The sequence below is a fragment of the Haematobia irritans genome, chromosome 5, assembly GCF_050003625.1.
Source record: "Haematobia irritans isolate KBUSLIRL chromosome 5, ASM5000362v1, whole genome shotgun sequence".
Taxonomy (NCBI): domain Eukaryota; kingdom Metazoa; phylum Arthropoda; class Insecta; order Diptera; family Muscidae; genus Haematobia; species Haematobia irritans.
This window is the reverse complement of record NC_134401.1, coordinates 149,008,612-149,029,585: the sequence shown is the minus strand read 5'-3', so window position 1 is coordinate 149,029,585 and position 20,974 is coordinate 149,008,612. Positions and strand designations below refer to the sequence as shown.

The 20,974-nt window shown below is 32.5% G+C and overlaps 1 protein-coding gene across 3 annotated transcripts in view; it reads left to right on the top strand.

The window, feature by feature from the left end:
- Nucleotides 1–350: 350 nt before the first annotated feature.
- Asap (ArfGAP domain of ASAP) overlaps nt 351–20,974 on the top strand; it is a 104,021-nt gene continuing 83,397 nt past the window's right edge. Inside the window, exons 1-2 of one of the 3 annotated variants that reach the window (XM_075308769.1) lie at nt 351–1,190; nt 1,441–1,743. In XM_075308769.1, the coding sequence (XP_075164884.1) occupies nt 1,615–1,743 (129 nt within the window). In that variant the 5' untranslated portion in view covers nt 351–1,190; nt 1,441–1,614. Of the gene's footprint in view, nt 1,744–20,974 lie in introns of all 3 variants that reach the window. The other 2 variants (XM_075308770.1, XM_075308771.1) reach the window with 2 other exon arrangements.

Genomic DNA, 20,974 nt, shown 5'->3' with positions numbered 1-20,974 from the left:
TTAGTAATCGCCGACATTTCGAATCGATTGGCCACACTGTAAGATTCTTTACGAACACAGTCATTCCGTCCGGAAAAACTTATAGTCTGCTCGACTCATTATCGCTCTCATTAAAAAGTCTCAGAGTCGATGTCGTCGTACATATCTTATAGTGTGGCTAACATCTGGCATATGTCTAGTCCGGATAAACTTCTAGTTAGAATGACGTTTCAATTTAGTGATTCTCTATTAATATTTACGCTCCATTCATTTCAACAAAGCCGTTGCAATGTGTATTATGACGCCGTTGGACATATTCTATTTGCCTTGGCTTTGTTGCCCAGTCTCAATGGAACACTTTTGAATTTGGATGGGGTGAAAGAAGAAGTAATATCAAAAGTCTCGATGTATGAAGTGGTTGTTTCCGAAAAACGCAGTAATATCAAAAGAAACAGAAATGTGTAAAACATAATAATAGAGTGTCAAGTGATTTTCGCATAAGTGAGTGGCCATTCAATTAAAATATAGCAGAACAAAAATGCCAAAATTGTTTAATTCTTTGCGAGAAGTAGAGGCAAAAAATGGGTGTTGCTACAAACACCAATCAACAACAACAACGCTTCTGGCTTTGGCCAAGAAAGTAAAATAAAATTAAGAAAAAAAGAAGAAAAAACATACTAAAGTGTTATTGTAGTATAATAGTGAATGCTTTTGATCTGCAAAATTGTCAATAAGTGGAAAAATCATCTATGCAATGCGAAATTCATAATTACTTTTTTAACCATTGAGTTGAGTAGTATAATAAATTACAAACAATGATAAACAACCCTTCCTGTCGAAAATGATTACCTTTATTGCCATTGCCATCCATAATAATGTGGATTATTTAATGAAGTTCAAATAAAATATAAAATTAGGCATACTTTGGTGGTGATTCTAGGCAGAATCTTGGTTATTACAATAAACAAATAATTACAACAATAATGCACAAGAAAGAGGATTTTTAAGTAAAATGTCTATGGCTATCTGATGGCCAAAGTGAATTAAAATTGTGAATTAATTAAAAATTACCACATCACATCCAACATCACCGTATTATATTTATATTTGTTGAGTTGTAAACTCAAATCGCAACTATACCTCAAGCAGGATATTTTAGTTATAAACAACAACAACAACAACAACAACTGCCTATTGTTATACTCAAGAGTGTGAGACATCCATAATTGAACAAAAAAAAAAACATTACGTCTGAATTGATTGGTCTACTGTGTACATTGTGTTCTAATAAACCCTTCCTATTTATTCTCGGGTCGTTATAACTTTGCATGCTTGTGTGTGTGTGTGTGTCCGTGTATATTAACATCCTTTGTCCTGTTGTATCGCTTGTGTTAGACAGCTGTTTTAAATTTCTCAATCGCGCCTTCCTTTGGTATAATTCTGTATCATTATTGTCGCCAGCTGAATTTTCGAAGATCGTATATTAGTGTAGATCAAGGACAACAACTACACCATCACATATTAACTTGTGTATAGTATAGAGCACTGGACACCCCGCGGTGGAGGAATTAGAAATTCCCAACCCAATATACTAAGGAGTGTGCCAAGGGTACATTCATCTACTTGAAAAGAAAAATGCCTCCTGCACTTATAAATATTGCGGAGTTTGTGGAAGAAACTCGAGATGATTACAATTCGCCAACCACATCAACATTTGCATCTCGAATGCCGGAATGCCGTCAAACGATAGCAGTTTTAGAAGAGGTGAGTTAAAAAATTCTATATGTAGAGAGTATAGTGTTTAATGTGCCCATCAGTGGGATGAAATTGTGGTCGAAATTTTAAGGGAATCATTCCCTGGGAATGAAAAATTGCAAAAATCCATTATATTATTATTTATTTTTTTTTATTTCATATTTATACTTATAAGTAAATTGTAGGCATAAGCGAGGATAAAGCTACGACATCGAAGCTCTTAACCCTTCAAATTATATTATTATGTTTAAATTACCAGACTTTTTATATGTTTCCTACACTGATAACATATAGATCAAACCATAATGGTGTATTTGTCAGAAACTGGACACTCTTTCCAACAATAGTTACAATTTGATGACATATTTTAGAGGTGACATATCTTATTGTTTCAAAGAAGAAAGTTCTATAAAAAAGGACATTCCGACTCACACTTGAAAAGAAGCCACCTCGTCATTGAGCTAAACACCAAATTGCGTATCACTCATAGATAAGAGAGATGTGTGCCGCCTGTGGTCGGTCATGAGCATCGGTGGGTAGCGTATTCCACCTGTGGATTCTATTCAGGAACATTTTGTTCTGCATATGAAAGTATTTCGAATCGGTAAGGACGATACATCCACCAATTACAATTGTTATTTGTAAGAGTATCTTGTGTAGGACTATCTTGTATTCTGTCCTAAGAATCTGTTTCACATTCTTAATATTAACAAGTAAGAAAAGTCTAAAGTCGGGCGGGGCCGACTATATTATACCCTGCACCTCTTTCTAAATGTGTTATGCGCTATGTATAAGTGTGTATGTTCCCATATCGATATATTTAAATCTGACCCGATCTGGACAAAAAGTTGTTAGACTTCAATAATAATAAATTAAAAAGAAAATCATAGTTGTTAGACGTATACAAAATCTTTAGACCTAAAATTTTAGACGGCAATGTCCAGGGGTGGAACACAATGTGTGTAAAAAACAAGTAAGGAAAGTCTAAAGTCGGGCGGGGCCGACTATATTATACCCTGCACCACTTAGTAGATCTAAATTTTCGATACCATATCACATTCGTCAAACGTGTTGGGGGCTATATATAAAGGTTTGCCCCAAATACATACATTTAAATATCACTCAATCTGGACAGAATTTGATAGACTTCTACAAAATCTATAGAAATTTATGTCGGCTAATGCACTAGGATGGAACACAATGTTACTAAAAAAATATGGGAAACATTTAAATCTGAAGCAATTTTAAGGAAACTTCGCAAAAGTTTATTTATGACTTATCGCTCGATATATATGTATTAGAAGTTTAGGAAAATTAGAGTCATTTTTACAACTTTTCGACTAAGCAGTGGCGATTTTACAAGGAAAATGTTGGTATTTTGAACATTTTTGTCGAAATCAAAAAAAAACATATATATGGGAGCTATATCTAAATCTGAACCGATGTCAAGCAAATTTGGCAAGCATAGCTACAATGCTAATTCTACACCCTCTGCAAAATTTCAACTAAATCGGAGTTACAAATTGGCCTCTGTGGTCATATGAGTGTAAATCGGGCGAAAGCTATATATGGGAGATATATCGAAATCTGAACCGATTTCAACCAAATTTGGCACGCATAGTTACAATGCTAATTCTACTCCCTATGCAAAATTTCAACTAAATCGGAGCAAAAAATTGGCCTCTGTGGGCAATTGAGGGTAAATCGGGCGAAAACTATATATGAGAGCTATATCTAAATCCGAACCGATTTGGCTGATATTTTGCAAGTTTTTCGAGACTCATAAAATATTCGGATGTACGAAATTTGAGGAAGATCGGTTGATATACACGCCAATTATGACCAGATCGGTGAAAAATATATATGGCAGCTATATCTAAATCTGAACCGATTATTTCCAAAATCAATAGGGATCGTTATCACAATGGACTGAATAGTCTAAGTGAGCCTGAATCTTAATCGGGCTGCCACTTTAATCTAACCTTTGAGCCGAAACAGGACCCTATACCAAATTTTAGGACAATCGGACTAAAACTGCGAGCTGTACTTTGCACACAAAAATACAACAGACGGACAGACAGACGGACATCGCTAAATCGACTCAGAATTTAATTCTAAGCCGATCCGTATACTAAAAGGTTGGTCTATGATTACTCCTTCTTGGCGTTACATACAAATGCACAAACTTATTATACCCTGTACCACAGTAGTGGTGAAGTTTAAATCTAAACCAATTTTGAGACAACTTCACAAACATGTATTTATGATATATCGGTCGAGTATAAGAATTATAGGAAAACTGGAGGCATTTTTACAAGTTTTCGACTTAGCATTGGAGATTTTATGAGGAAATTGTGGGTATTTTGGCAATTTTTGCTCAGATCGGAAAAACATATATATGGAAGCTATATCTAAATCTGAACCGATTTAAACAAAATTAGGCATGCATAGCTATAATGTTAATTTTACTCCCTGTGCAAAATTGAATTACAACTTTGACCTCTGTGTTCATATTACGGAAAATCGGACGAAAGATATATATGGAAGCTATACCTAAATCTGAACCGATTTCAACCAAAATTAGCATGCACATCAACAACCCTAATTCTACTGCCAGTGCAAAATAAAATTTGGCATAGTTGACTACAGAACTACTAGTTTTCCATGTGCAAAATTTCAACCACCTTGGGATAAAACTCTGGCTTCAGGGGACAAATAGGCGCATATCGGGGGAATGATATATATGGGAGCTATATCTAAATCTGAACCGATTTCAATAAAATTGTGCATACTTGACTATAGTACAAATTGTTCTCCTCGTACAAATATTCAAGCAAATTAAGTAAAAACTATGGCTTCTACGGCCATATACGTGCATATCGGGCGAAAGATATATATGGGAGCTATATCTAAATCTAAACCGATTTCTTCCAAAATCAATAGGGTTCTATTCTGACCCAAAACCGAAACTTGTGCCAAATATGAAGTCGATTGGACTAAAACTGAGACCTAGACTTTGATGACAAAAATGTGTTCACTGACAGACAGACGGACATGACTAGATCGACTCAGGGACCCATCCTGAGCATTATTGCCAAAGACACTATGTGTCTATCTCGCCACCTTCTGGGTGTTGCAAACATATGCACTAACTTATAATACCCTGTTCCACAGTGTGGCGCATGGTATAAAAAGTGGACGATAAATAAAATTCTAAAAATATGCTCTGCTCTTTGTGGTCATAAGAATTTCATTAATATAAAATTCTTATACCTTAGCTCCCTGATAGGTGATTCTATTTTAAATCAATTGATTTAATTGTTACTATCATAGAATACAAATATATGACCGAGAAATGTTCGCTTAACATATGAATCAAATATATCTTTAAGGTTTTTAGGGGTCAATTAACAAATTGACTTTTCTCGAACTGTTGATTATAAAAATTCATTTTGGACAATTAGATTTTTGTTAAAATGAATACTCAATTGAATGTGAAGTCGCACGAATTACTATCAATAACATTTCTGAATGGTGTATAGACATGACCAAAACTAATACAAATAACCAAAAATATAAGGAGTTGATCAGAATGGATCTCGATTATCTATAGCCGAATGCTTAGCGGCTATAGCCTAATGCCTAGCGGCTAGTCGGGATACTGAATATATTATGGCTTATTTTTCATTCCATCCATCTGAAATTTGGAAAGTGATGTCGATATTCACCTCCAGGCAACAATATAGAAATTCGGAAAATGAAGTCTATATTCATCTCCAAGTAACCATACAAAAATCGGCCTAAATCGATCCATAGTTATATAGGCCTATATAACCCACTATAAGATTTGATAACTTGGTCCTCCTGTAGGCTTATTGTTCAGAAATTAAATTTGGAAACAGATGTCGGTACTCATCTTGAAGTAACCAAACGCACAAATATGACCCCGATCCAAAGAATTTACTTTTTGAGAGTCCTGCTCACCTTTAACCCGATCCGTTTGAAATGATGCCGATATTCATCTTTACAGACAAATTTTTTTTTCTGATTCAATCACGAAATTAATTGATCCAATAATTGGTTAACCCTTTCACAACTGATGTCCAAGTTTTCAGAGCAAGCTCATATAGCTCTTGAAGTAATTGAGGTAGGTTTTCAAAATGAAAATTTTTGTTCTACATGCTGTTAGTACAAGTAAAAACAGAAGAAAAATAAAAGTTTTTATCATTAGGTTTATTTCGGTAGTGAAAGGGTTAATTGAACTGTCTTCAATCACAAAATTGATAGTAACAACCACAGTGTTAATAGGGCATAAAAAATACTTAATTAAAAAACAAGTAAGGAAAGTCTAAAGTCGGGCGGGGCCGACTATATTATACCCTGCACCACTTTGTAGATTTACATTTTCGATACCATATCACATCCGTCAAATGTGTTGGGTGCTATATATAAAGGTTTGTCCGAAATACATACATTTAAATATCACTCGATTTGGACAGAATTTGATAGACTTTTACAAAATCTATAGACTCAAAATGTAAGTTGGCTAATGCACTAGGGTGGAACACAATTTTAGTAAAGAAATATGGCAAACATTTAAATCTGAAGCAATTTTAAGGAAACTTCGCAAAAGTTTATTTATATTAGAGTAATTTTTACAACTTTTCGACTAAGCAGTGGCGATTTAATAAGGAACATGTTGGTATTTTGACCATTTTTGTCGAAATCAGAAAAACATATACATGGGAGCTATATCTAAATCTGAACCGATTTCACGCATAGCTAGAATGCTAATTCTACTCCCTGTGCAAAATTTCATCTAAATCGGAGTTAAAAATTGGCATCTGTGGTTATATGAGTGAAAATCGGGCGAAAAATATATACGGGAGCTATATCTAAATCTGAACCAATTTCAACCGAATTTGGTACAATTACCGATTCTATTAAACGTACTCCTTGTGAAAAAATTTGAAGCAAGTCAGGGCAAAACTTTGGCTTTTGAGGCCATATAAGTCCAAATCGGACGAAAGATATATATGGGAGCTATATCTAAATCTGGACCGATTTCAATCAAATTTGGCACACATTGTACTCCTTGTGCAAAATTGCAAGCTAATCGGGATAAAACTCTGGCTTCTGGGTCCATATAAGTGCATATCGGGCGAAAGATATATATGGGAGCTATATCTAAATCTGAATCGATTTCAACCAAATTTGGCACATATAGCTACAATGCTAAATCTACTCCCTGTGCAAAATTTCAACCAAATTTTGCCAAAACTCTGGCTTTTAGGACCATATTAGCCCATATCGGGCGTAAGTTATATATGGGAGCTATATCTAAATCTGAACCGATTTCAATCAAATTTTGCACACATGACTATACTGCTAATTGTACTCCTAGTGCAAAATTTCAACCAAATTCGGCCAAAAATCTGGCTTCTGGGGCCATATAAGTCCATATCGGGCGAAAGATATATATGGGAGCTATATCTAAATCTGAACCGATTTCAGTCAAATTTTGCACACTTGACTATACGACTAAGTGTTATGTTTGTACAAAATTTCAAGCACATCGGTATAAAACTCTGGCTGCTGGGTCCATATTAGTGCATACCGGGCGAAAAATATATATGGGAGCTATATCTAAATCTGAACCGATTTCTTCCAAAATCAATAGGGTTCTATTCTGTCCCAAATTAGGAACATGTGCCAAATTTGAAGGCGATTGGACTTAAATTGCGACCTAGACTTTGATCACAAAAATGTGTTCACAGACAGACGGACGGACGGACGGGCGGACAGACGGACATGGTTATATCGACTCAGGGACCCACCCTGAGCATTATTGCCAAAGACACCATGTGTCTATCTCGTCTCCTCCTGGGTGTTACAAACATATGCACAAACTTATAATACCCTGTTCCACAGTGTGGCGCAGGGTATAATTAATTGATTTCATTAACAAATTTCAATTAATTTTTTAATTAATTCAAATAAAAATTTAATTAATGTTAATTGCAAAACTCAATTAATTTTTTACTTAAAAACTTAACTATTTTCAATTAATTTCTGAACTGGCTTTGTGTTTTTAGTTTGATTAAATTTTTTGAAATAAATTTTTAATTAATAATTAAAAAAAATCCATCACTTTTTAAACTGACTAACACAGAAAAAATTTCACGAAAATTTATCCAATTAAAATTTTAATTGACTTAAAAAAGATTCAATTAAAAGTTTAATTGATTCAACAAATTTTTTAATTGAAACAAAAACCAATCACAAAAATTAATAATATCAATTAATTTTTTAATTAGATCAATTAATTGGCTTTCAATTAATTTTTTAATTGATACTATCATTTCTGTGATTTAAGACATTTCAATTAAAAAATTAATTGGATCAATTAATTTCGTTATTGAATCAGAAAAAAAATTATTGTGCGTAGTCTTCCGAGTTTGATTAAAGAATTAATTTTATCAATTAATTTTTTAATTAAAAATTTATCTTAATGTTTTTACCTTGATTAAAAAAAGTTATTTCTAGCAATTAATGTATTAGTTGATAAATTTTTCAAATTCAATCAACTTTTTAATAGGAAATATTTTGGTGACATTAGTCAAACCAAAAAAATTGTAACAAAAATTGCTCCATATCGTTCCATAATTAGATATAGCCCCCATATAGAAGGATCAACAGATATGACTTCTCGATATTTCTGAATGTTTCGATCAGTTTGAATTTATTTCGATATTCATCCTTAAGTAAGCAAAAATTTTTCTATATCTGTCCATAATTGAATATAGTCGCCATATAGACCGATCTAAAGATTTGACTTCTTGATCGTCCTGAAGGCTTATTTTTCGCTTCTTTGGTCTTCAATAATTTTGATATTTATCAATAAGTAACCACACAAAAATTGTTCCAAGCCGGTCCATAATTAAATATAACCCCCATATAAACCGATCTACAGACTTAACTTCTCGAGGTTGTTAAATGCTTATAATTCACCTGAACAGCCTGAGATGATGTTGATATTCATAAATAAGTTACCATACAAAAATTGGTCCATAACCAAATACAGACAGTGACCAGGCCTCTGAAGGTCGACTTTTCAACCAACCTTTCGACTATTAGAAGGTTATGATTAAACAACTCGAAAAATGGATCGCCACTTAAAAGTACAAATATCTAAAATTGGCTTGGTGACTTCTGTAATATAGGCTAACTGAATTCGATGCATAAATACAATTTTTGCAAAATATTGAAAAAGCCATTAAGTCGATTTTATCAATATGGGGGAAAATGCAAAAAAATTTTTAAAAAGACGACAAGTCATATTTTTCCCGATTGCAAAGTTGACTTTCAAATATGATTCAAAATATGAAAGCGCCAAAAAAAAATAAAATGGTCGACTCTGATTGTTGCCTTAATGTTTGACTCATCACGTCAATGTGATCTGGGCTCTGGTTAGCAGACTGATATCGTTACTTGTTAGTACCAAAACCATTACTCCAATAATTCGAGAGATTTCCTGGCTAATAAGTATTAGTGGACGATGTGAGATATACCATACTTCGTCATTCCATATGCAACATAAAAAATTCTAATTAAATAAAATAAATAAATGATCAGATACATTCTTCAGGCGCCAAGATGTTTGTTCAACTCTTATAAAAATTCACCTATTAACAGCATAAATAGCACAGACACACAGACACAATGAGAAAAAAGTCGCATGTGATCTAGCACCAATATAATTCTGTATCCCCATTTGGAGGGTGCATTTAATTCGAATTGATAAAAAAACCTTTGGTTTTCGCTTATTTATTATTCCTCTATTTTCTTTTCGAAACTAGAACAGATTCCCTACCCAAAAGGGGAAAAATATTTCAAATTGTAGTATATGAAGGAGACATCATCATATTTTGAGTAACAGATGTGGAAGATGACCCAACGTCTAGAGATTCATGAATAAGTGTCCATGCTAAATTGGCATAATGCCAAAATAAAGTGATTTTCTTACATTTTTTCGTATGTATTTTTGCGTGAGTGTGCGAATGGTGTGAGCATTTAAAATGCCTCTAATAAATTTAAAGCTATTTCTACGGTAGTATGTGTGAGTGCGTGTATGTGTGTGTGTGTTTTTTTTTCTTCAAATTTTCCTTCTCACTGCAACAGAACGTAAACCACGGGCCCTCTTTCATTCCATCTGCTTGTATAACCGGGGGACTGACAGAATGTTTTGCCTTAATATTTGTCTGACCCAAAATCCATTGCATCCATCTCGTGAATAAAAGAAAATAACTAAAGGAATAACAAATACCACAACCACCACCACCATCATCATCATCATTGACAGCAACACCAGAAGCCAAGCAAAATCATCACCAACCGTAGCAGTTGTCGGCCGTATCAACAACAGCGCATTAGCCGCACATTTTTAAGCCAAGAAAAAAGAAAATAATCACGTCATTCGCATTGGCTCATCTTCGCGATACATATACCTATCTCCCTATTCACATCCTCTGTAAACGTGCCCCGCTTCTCTTTCGCCAAGGTATTCACATAGGTTAAGATGCCAGAACAAATTGATTTTATTTAATTAGTTTCAAATGTGAAATACATTTGGGATGCAACCATTTAGCCATTCGATTAGAAGATGTCTCTGTTTTTACTCAATTTTTTCTTCTCAATGAGATCTAGTACGGAAATAAATTGAGGATAGCTAATTAATTGAAAGAAGTTTTGCTTTTAATTCTCTAATTAAGTGGAATCTGAATTACACCAAAGTGATCCCGCAATCTTTACGCTGTTTTAACACTACGAGAAATTGATAAACCCCAGGATCGATATAGAACTCGTCATTGGCGTGCATGGAATAGTCTCAGTTAGGGTCCAAATGTAAGAAATGGACCGGTCACTAGTGTGTTGTCATTGACGGGGTAAATTTACACTGTAGGAAATGACATGGACTTATTCTAATGAACATGTCCTAGGATAGTCGTCCTTAGATGGGTCCCTATGAGCAAGACTTAGGAATCTGTTTCATTCATGAGGATGCGAACCGTCACCAGAAAGGAACAAGATGGTTCAAAAACAAAATGTTCTATAGAAATAAAATTTTGACAAAATTTTCTATGGAAATAAAATTTTGTGAAAATTATCTATAGAAATTAAATTTTGTGAAAATTATCTATAGAAATTAAATTTTGACAAAATTTTCTATGGAAATAAAATTTTGTGAAAATTATCTATAGAAATTAAATTTTGTGAAAATTATCTATAGAAATTAAATTTTGACAAAATTTTCTATAGAAATAAAATTATGACAAAATTTTCAATAGAAATAAAATTTTGACAAAATTTTTTATAGAAATAAAATTTTGACAAAATTTTCTATAGAAATAAAATTTCAAGAAAATTTTCTAAAGAAATACAATTTTGACAAAATGTTCTATAGAAATAAAATTTTGACAAAATTTTCTATGGAAATAAAATTTTGTGAAATTTATCTATAGAAATTAAATTTTGACAAAATTTTCTATAGAAATAAAATTTTGGCAAAATTTTCTATAGAAATAAAATTTAGACAAAATTTTCTATAGAAATAAAATTATGACAAAATTTTCAATAGAAATAAAATTTTGACAAAATTTTTTATAGAAATAAAATTTTGACAAAATTTCTTATGGAAATAAAATTTTGACAAAATTTTCAATAGAAATAAAATTTTGACAAAATGTTCTATAGAAATAAAATTTTGACAAAATTTTCTATAGAAATAAAATTTCTATAGAAGAAAATTTTATTTTCTATAGAAATAAAATTTTGACAAAATTTTCTATAGAAATAAAATTTTGACAAAATTTTCTATAGAAATAAAACATTTGACAAAATTTTCTATAGAAATAAAATTTTGAGAAAATGTTCTATAGATATAAAATGTTGACAAAATTTTCTATAGAAATAAAATTTTGACTAAATTTTCTATAGAAATAAAATGTTGACAAAATTTTCTATTGAAATAAAATGTTGACAAAATTTTCTATAGAAATAAAATGGTGGCAAAATTTTCTATAGAAATAAAAATTTAACAAAATTTTCCATAGAAATGAAATTTTGACAAAATTTTCTATAGAAATAAAATTTTAACAAAATTTTCTATAGAAATAAAATTTTGACAAAATTTTCTATAGAAATAAAATTTTGGCAAAATTTTCTATAGAAATAAAATTTTGGCAAAATTTTCTTTGGAAATAAAATTTTGACAAAATTTTCTATAGAAATAAAATTTGGACAAAATTTTCTATAGAAATAAAATTTTCACAAAATTTTCTATAGAAATAAAATTTTCTATAGAAATAATATGTTGACAAAATTTTCTATAGAAATAAAAATTTAACAAAATTTTCCATAGAAATAAATTTTTATTTAGAATTATAATATAAAATAAAATAAAAAAATAAAATTTTTGACAAACTTTTCTATAGAAATAAAATTTTGACAAAATTTTCTATGGAAATAAAATTTTGACAAAATTTTCTACAGAAATAAAATTTTAAGAAAATTTTCTATAGAAACAAAATTTTAAGAAAATGTTCTATAGAAACAAAATTTTGTATAGAAATAAAATTTTGACAAAATTTGTATAGAAATAAAATTTTGACAACATTTTCTATAGAAATAAAATGTTGACAAAATTTTCTATAGAAATAATATTTTGACAAAATTTTCTATAGAAATAAAATTTTGTTTGTTGTTTTGATCCCAGCTTTAAAACCATTGTGTTGACTAAACTACAAGAGTTGCTTAACCAACCGAGGAAAAGAATGTTTGTTAAATTTATTTGGGCAAAGCCTTATAGACTGCAAGATGGTTGGATGGACGCACGTTTCGGAATTACCACATTCCTCATCAGCATCCTCTACTTGTAGCAAAGCTATCAACCAATTATCATAATTTCAGGTAGTTCGCTAAACCCAAAGTGAACCACACTTGAACCTCAAATCGATGATTTGATGGTGGCAAAGGAAAAGAGGGATGTTTGTATGAATTTATTTCGGCATAAATTTTGAGATTTATATGTGAGAGATAGATCTTTGTAAAAGCGAATAATTCAAAACTTGTTTGGGATATTATTTTATGGCCTACGTGAAGGCAGTGCTACTGGAGAGAAATGTGCTCTATATGCGAAAGATATATTTTTGTTCTCTCTCCTGGTAAAGATAATTCTTTAGAGGAAGAGACATTGTACGAAATTTTTGGGTCCGCCAAGAGATCCTTGGACTATCCTAAGGCCTTCTCTTATAATTTTTAGCTTTTTCGTATTCATTAAACTCTGAATCGTAAAATCCATTACATCAAAAGTAGAATTTTCTAAATACATAAAAACAAAATGTCGACATTTCAAAGGTATTCAAGGGTAAATTTTGAAAAAACCGAAATTATACTTTGTTAAATTTTAAAAAAGTGCAAAGCCTTTATTTGATAAACTTATGGAATTTTTAAATAAACTATCTTTACAAAATTACTAAAAAATTCAAAAATATTGATAAGAGCACCAATTGATGTTGAGTTACAATTCCTATTCAGAATATGGAGAATTTCACACAATTTTCATTGGGTTTTTCATCACCCAAATGTTAAACATTTTATAATAACTTAATTTTATTTTATAAGGTGTCATATCATTTTGCTCCCATTTTAGGGTCTATGTTAATATATAGCATTTTTAAACACCTAATTAGGTTCCCGAAAAAAATAAAGAAAACCTAAAATTTTTTGTAATCTTTTGTGTTTGGGGAGGAGAAAAACACATAATCCGTTAAGTGTTAGTTTTGGGTGTTTGTTGAATACATTTTCCATTTCTCTAATACGATGATGATGACGGTTAGGTGGTAGCCTGTTCGTCGAAATCTTCATGTTGCTTGTGTTATTCTGCAAATTTGTTTCGATTGCCACTCGTGTTTCTTGGTCATAAAAACGAATATTATAATTTTTCTTCAATGTATTTTTGATGTTCTGTTCTAGTTTTCTATTTCTAGAAATGTGGGTATTATTCACTGAACACAACACTTTATACATCGGAAATATTATTTCATGTTTCTTGTGGTATTTGTGTATTTTGTTTGGATCGAAATATTTTTGAAATAATAAATCATTGCTATTGACAAACAAAAAAAAAAAAAAAAAGAAAAACATATTCGAATATATTTTTATTTTACATTATTAGGCCTGTGACACACTTATTGAGGGTGTGTAGTCACCAGTGGGTCGATGTGGCAGCATCCACTTAACATTAAATGTCTTAAGTGGTGATATTTTGAAATAATTGATGTTTGATGACAAATGTTTTAAAATATGATGACATCGATGAACTGTGATTTTTTTGAAAAGAATTCCCATATTTATCGTGATCATGTATTCAAGTTGTTTGATATTCCCAAACTGCTTGATCGAGTCTAAATTGTTTCTAATATTTTATGATCTTTGAAATTGATCTATTTTTTTTGTTGATATAATATAAATAGTCGATATGATCATATGGAAACAACCATGGAGTAATGCAAGTCCGCCTTAGATTGTCATGAATAAGAGTTTTGTGATGAACGCAACGATTTCATTATAGCCTCACAGGACAGGACTTCTCCCAATAATAGAAAACAGGCCTAAAGTGGACAATTAGGGAACCATCGTCATACAAAGGTTACCATGCCCTACTTGCAAAGAAAGGATCATGAGTTTATTCCCATTTTCGACCAAATACCAAAAACTTTTTTTAGTGGTAGATTATCCTCTCTCTGCAATGCTAGCGATATTTCTGAGTGTTTCAAAGCTTCTCTAAGTGATTCACCGCATAGTAAAACGTCGTTCGGACTCGGCTATGAAAAGAGGAGTATCCCCGTCATTAAGCTAAAATCGTTCATCAGTCATAATAAAAATGAAGTTAACAGGTTGGCTGATAAGTCCCCGGTCTAACAAAGAAAAATATATTTTGTTGTCAAAATTCGTTTTTATTATTCAACATAGTTCCCTTCAAGAGCGATACAACGATGACAACGACCTTCCAATTTTTTGAAACCATTTTGGTAGTACTCCTTCGGTTTTGCCTCAAAATAGGCCTCAGTTTCGGCGATCACCTCTTCATTGCAGCCACATTTTTTCCCTGCGAGCATCCTTTTGAGGTCTGAAAAAGTCGCTGGGGGTCAGATCTGGAGAATACGGTGGGTGGGGAAGCAATTCGAAGGCCAATTCATGAATTTTTTCCATCGTTCTCAATGACTTGTGGCACGGTGCGTTGTCTTGGTGGAACAACACTTTTTTCTTCTTCATATGGGTCCGTTTTGCCGTGATTTCGAACTTCAAACGCTCCAATAACGCCATATAATAGTCACTGTTGATGGTTTTCCCTTCTCAAGATAATCGATAAAAATTATTCCATGCGCATCCCAAAAAACAGAGTCCATTACTTTGCGCGCTTCGGAGACGGTTCACCGGTCGCGGTCCACTCAGCCGACTGTCGATTGGACTCAGGAGTGTAGTGATGGAGCCATGTTTCATCCATTGTGACATATCGACGGAAAAACTCGGGTGTATTACGAGTTAACAGCTGCAAACACCGCTCAGAATCACCAACACGTTGTTGTTTTTGGTCACCCATCTTGCACAGAGCTTCCGCATATCCAAATATTGATGAATGATATGACCAACACGTTCCTTTGATACCTTTAAGGACTCTGCTATCTCGATCAACTTCATTTTACGGTCGTTCAAAATCATTTTGTGGATTTTTTTTGATGTTTTCGTCGGTAACCACCTCTTTCGGGCGTCCACTGCTTTCACCGTCCTCCGTGCTCATTTCACCACGCTTGAATTTTGCATACCAATCAATTATTGTTGATTTCCCTGGGGCAGAGTCCGGAAAGTCATTATCAAGCCATGTTTTTGCTTCCACCGTATTTTTTCCCGTCAAAAAACAGTATTTTATCAAAACACGAAATTCCTTTTTTTTCAATTTTTTCACAATAACAAAAGTTGCTTCACAAAAGACGCTCTATCTCACAAACTAATTGACTTACAGACGTCAAATTTTGACACGATGCATTTAATACTAGCGACGCCATCTATGTGTCAGACCGGGGACTTATCAGCCAACTCTTGTAGTACCACAATAGACTGTGGATAGTCTAAGTGTGTCTAATATAACGCGCTGTCACTGCACCTAACCTATTCTATCCACAATTTTAAAAGTTCAAAATTCGGACACAGCGTCGGGTTATTTTTAAACCTTCAAAAACCCACACATTCCCATTAAAAACTGTTCCAACATGGGTTATATACATTCATACGTAAAGTCAATTGAATACTAAAGCTCATGAGCCAACTCCCATAGAGTCCTGTCATAATGTTGCTTTCAAAACTTCAGTATTATATCCCCGCTCTAGCCCCATGGTACATCTATGTGGAAACCAGAATCGTACCCTCTGTGTGAAGGCATATAATTGGCGCGAATAAGGACTCGCTATTAAATTACGTTTTCCTGATTTACGATAAATTTTTGGCTTCAAAATTGGAACCATCAACTTTTTTTCCTCACTACATTCTAGTGTAGTTTTTTTTATATCTTAGTACAGTTCCGGTGCACGTAAGGGAAAATAAATCCGTTTCAGCGACACCTAAAAGCCTGATTAATAAATTTCAGACTCACTTAGACTATTCAGTCCATTGTGAAAAAATGAGTTATATACGAAAGGTGACTATTGTGGCCAAATGGAAACAGATGGGGTTCCAGATTTATACGTCAAACATAGATATTTTAGTTTTCTATCAGTTGTTACATGTGGATATTGCAAAATGTGTCTGGGAGTCTCAATATATGGCTGGGAAAAAGTGGAGGCACTGCTTCTCGAGAGACATTTCTTCATGACTTCTGTGGAAAAAAGATGGGGTTACAGATTTATATGTGAAAGATCCATATTTTAGATATATAGCTTACCAAATTGTGTGGAAGGTGCTCTTCGAGATGCGTCCACAATTGTCAAATGGACATATGGAATTATGGACATCCAGAATTATATGTAAAAGATAGATATTTAATTTCTAGACTGCAAAATGGGAAAAATGTGCATCCATATATATAAGTAAGAAATAGATTTGTCAGGCCTCTACCCGATGGTAGAAACGACGATTTTCGACGATTTTTTTAAGTATTAGTAATATTCTCACAAAAAAAAATATTTTTTGTCTTCAATCACTAAATTTTTAATTGAAATGTTTTTAATCACAGAAATGATAGTATCAATCACCAAAGCCAATTAAAAATTAATTGTTCCAATTAAAAAAATAATTGATACAATTAATTTTTGTGTTTGTGATTGATTTTTGTTTCAATTAAAAATGTATTGCAAACATTAAATTTTTAATTGAATAGATTTTGAAATTCTATTAAAATTTTAATTGAAAAAACTTATTATATTCGAATTTCAATTTATTCACATATCAATAAAATATTTTTCTAATTACGAATGTTTAAAAAAAATGCATAGATTCTGTTTTCTTGTAATTTAGCATTGTTTTTTGCCACACATACTTCGTCTTCATTTTGTTGAACACTACGAAGAATGTGGTTTGAAGGAATGGAGGTTTACAACTTTGGATTTTGTGATGGCCGATTCCGACTAGCATCTCATATTTCTCTCCATTCTCCAATATCTTCTTTTTTATGTTTTTGTTTTTTTTACTGCTTCAAGTATGCATAACCTGAACAATATATGTATCCATACAGATATCGTTTCTTACGTTATCAGATAACGTCATTTGTTATTTGATAACAAATCGCTACTGAAATGGTGGTAGCTTTGAGACATAAGTACTACTACTACTACCATACATAGCTAACACCATCGATTGTATTGCAAAACTATGGGGTATTATTTCTTTATTTCTTTTTTTTTTGTATAATGGACTTGGTAATAAAAACAATGACTTATTGGACTTGTGATTATATTCTTTGGAATTTCATGACTGAAATTGTTCATAAAGAAGGTTGATTGATAAAAATAACTTTATTTCCTATATTTTATCACAATTTCAAAACAATTAAATGTCCTAATCAAATCGATTTTATTAGAATTCCAATCATTTATATTTTTAAAGAAAGTAGAACATAAAATAAATTCCTTACGTTTAAATAAAAACTCCTTATAAATTTAATACAGTTTCAGGATTATATACGAATACCAAAAAATTCCTGTCGATGAAATTTTCTTTCTGAATTATCCATCCAGTGGGGATAAGATTTAGAGAATATGTGGAAAGTGAAGGAAAATAAATCCGAAAATTAATATTCGTTTCAGCGCTACCTTTATGTGAAAAAATGCATTATAAACGAATACGAATATATACATAACAAACCCCCGTTTGATATAAATCTTCTGAATCATAGTAATGCAGCATATAGGAAAGAGAAAAAGTATATACAGTATTAAGTTCGGCCGGGCCGAATCTTAAATACCCACCACCATGAATCAAATATAATAGTTTCCTTTGAAAATTTCAGGGGGGTTTGATGACAGACATTTTCCCAAGCAGATCAGTTCAACAAGTGCGCTTCCCACAGATAAATGTAAAGATTTTACCTATGAAGACCAGATCAGATTCTGAATTTATAAGAACCATTTTTTGTTTGAGTTTTAGAGGAATCATAAAAATCTCTTGTAAGTGTGCAAGAAAATGATGAAATAACGCCTTGATTTAAAATCTATAATCTGTGGATTTTCATCCCAATTATTTAAATGACTATGAGAAGTAAAATCTGGAAATTTTGAATTCAGTTTCAAGCAATTTTCATGATCAGAGCGCCTTCTATACCCTCAATAAGTGAAATCGGTCTATATGGAGGCCTTACCAAATGGACCGATAAAACTAAATCATATACACTTTGTTATGTGTCTAAAATGCCAGTATATTTTCAGTTTGTGGCAAATCGGATAAAAACTAATATTTCTAGAAACCCTAGGAGTTAAATCGGGAGTTCGGTGTAATGGGGGCTATACCAAAACATGGAAATATACACACAGTATTCAGCACATTTAATTGTAGTTCTAGAATCTCGACCCCAAATCGGAGGGCCGGTTTATAAGGGGGCTATATCAAAAACTGTACCGATACTCAATATATTCGGCACACCCCTTTATGGTCCTAGAATACCTCTAAATTTCCAATTTCAAGCAAATTGGATAAAAACTACGGATTGTAGAAGCCCAAGAAGTAAAATCGGGAGATCGGTCTATATGGAGGCTATATCAAAACATGGACCGATACTCACCATTTCCGGCACACCTCCTTATGGTCCTACAATACCTCTAGATTTCCAATTTCAGGTAAATTGGGTAAAAATTACGGATTCTAGAGACCAAGAAATAAAATCGGGAGATCGGTCTATATGGGGGCTTTAGGGTCCTAGAGTACCTCTAGATTTCAAATTTCAGGTAAATTGTGTAAAAATTACGGATTCTAGAAGACCAAGAAATAAAATCGGGAGATCGGTCTATATGGGGGCTATATTAAAACATGGACCGGTACTCACCATTTTCGACACACGTCTTTAGGGTCCTAGATTACCTCTAGATTTCAAATTTCAGGTAAATTGGATTAAAACTACGGATTCAGAACCAAAACATGGACCGATAGGCACAATTTTCGGTACACTTTTTGATGGTCCTAAAATACCTCTAGATTTCCAATTTCTGGCAAATTGGATAAAAGCTACAGTTTTTATAAGCCCAAGACCCCAAATCGGGAGGTACTATATCAAACTTGGGGACTATATCAAAACTTGACCGATATAGCCCATCTTCGAACTTGACCTGCATGCAAACAAAAGACGAATCCGTGCCAAATTTCAGGACGATAGCGCATTTATTGAAGGCTGTAGCGTGATTACAACAGACAGACAGACGGACATGCTTATATCGTCTTAGAATTTCTCCCTGATCAAGAATATAAATACTTTATATGGTCGGAAATCGATATTTCGATGTGTTACAAACGGAATGACAAACTTATTATACCCCCGTCACCATTCTATGGTGGTGGGTGTAAAAATGTGACCATTGTGGCCTTTTTTGCAAAAGAACATCGGAAGTGGAAAAAAATCGATATGGGATCCAGGAATGCGCTTTAAAAGAAATGTGTGTGGACTTGTCTAAAAGGACTGCATGAGAAGTAAAAAAAATTGATGGGGGATTCTGGGATGCGCTTTAAAAGAAATGTTTGTGGAACAACTTCCAATTTTTTTTATTTTGCTAGGATATAGGCTCTGAAACGAATTTTCATATACAGATTTATTTTCCCTTTCATTCTATTTGATAAATTTATCTTAAAAATATTTGAATCGAAATTTTTATCAAAATTCTTAAATAAAGATACAAACCTTTGGATCCACTTCATTTTTTTTTTTTTGAGTGAAAGTAAAACTCTCGTTATTTTTTAGTTTAGTAAATAATGTGAATTGTCTTTGTAAATTCCATGTGTGCTTTCATTTTTTATGTCACATTCCATGATTAGAACTTAAAATTAAAAAAATTAATATGTAAAAAAATGTTTGCATCATTTTTTTTTGGCAGAGAGTAACAACCTGAAACACTTTCGCCTTATGCCGCCACAAAAAAAACACACATCTTGAAATTTTACTTTTGTTTTATGAAACGGTGCTTTTTCTTTGTTGCATGTATACCCCTTCTCATTCATCTCAAAAGACAATTTCATATGCAAATATTAACAAAATATGATAAACGAATTTCTCGATATTATTGTTCTTTAAATAATGTGAATGAGCTGAGATATAGTCGAGAAATCAGGTTTCAAGTGAGAATGAATAACGTACGACCAAACAAACAAACAAACAAAAAAAGACTACGCAGATTGTCAATGGATTTGAATACGACAACGACGACGACAACGACGTACACCAAGCAAAACGTCGACAATAACAAAATGCAAAACTATTGTTTTATTTCATTTGTGGTTGATTAAAACAATGAACAAAACACATAAAAATGTCAAGAGACTGAATTGTGAACCCGTTCTAAAACTAAAAACTGAAAATGAATGAATTGCTCTCTATGCATATAAAAGATGAAAACAATGTTCTTTTCTTCTTTTTTCAAGATTTATTGGGGTTAATAGAGTACAAAAAGTCTACAATGAATGGCATAGTGAGATTGCACTTAGCATA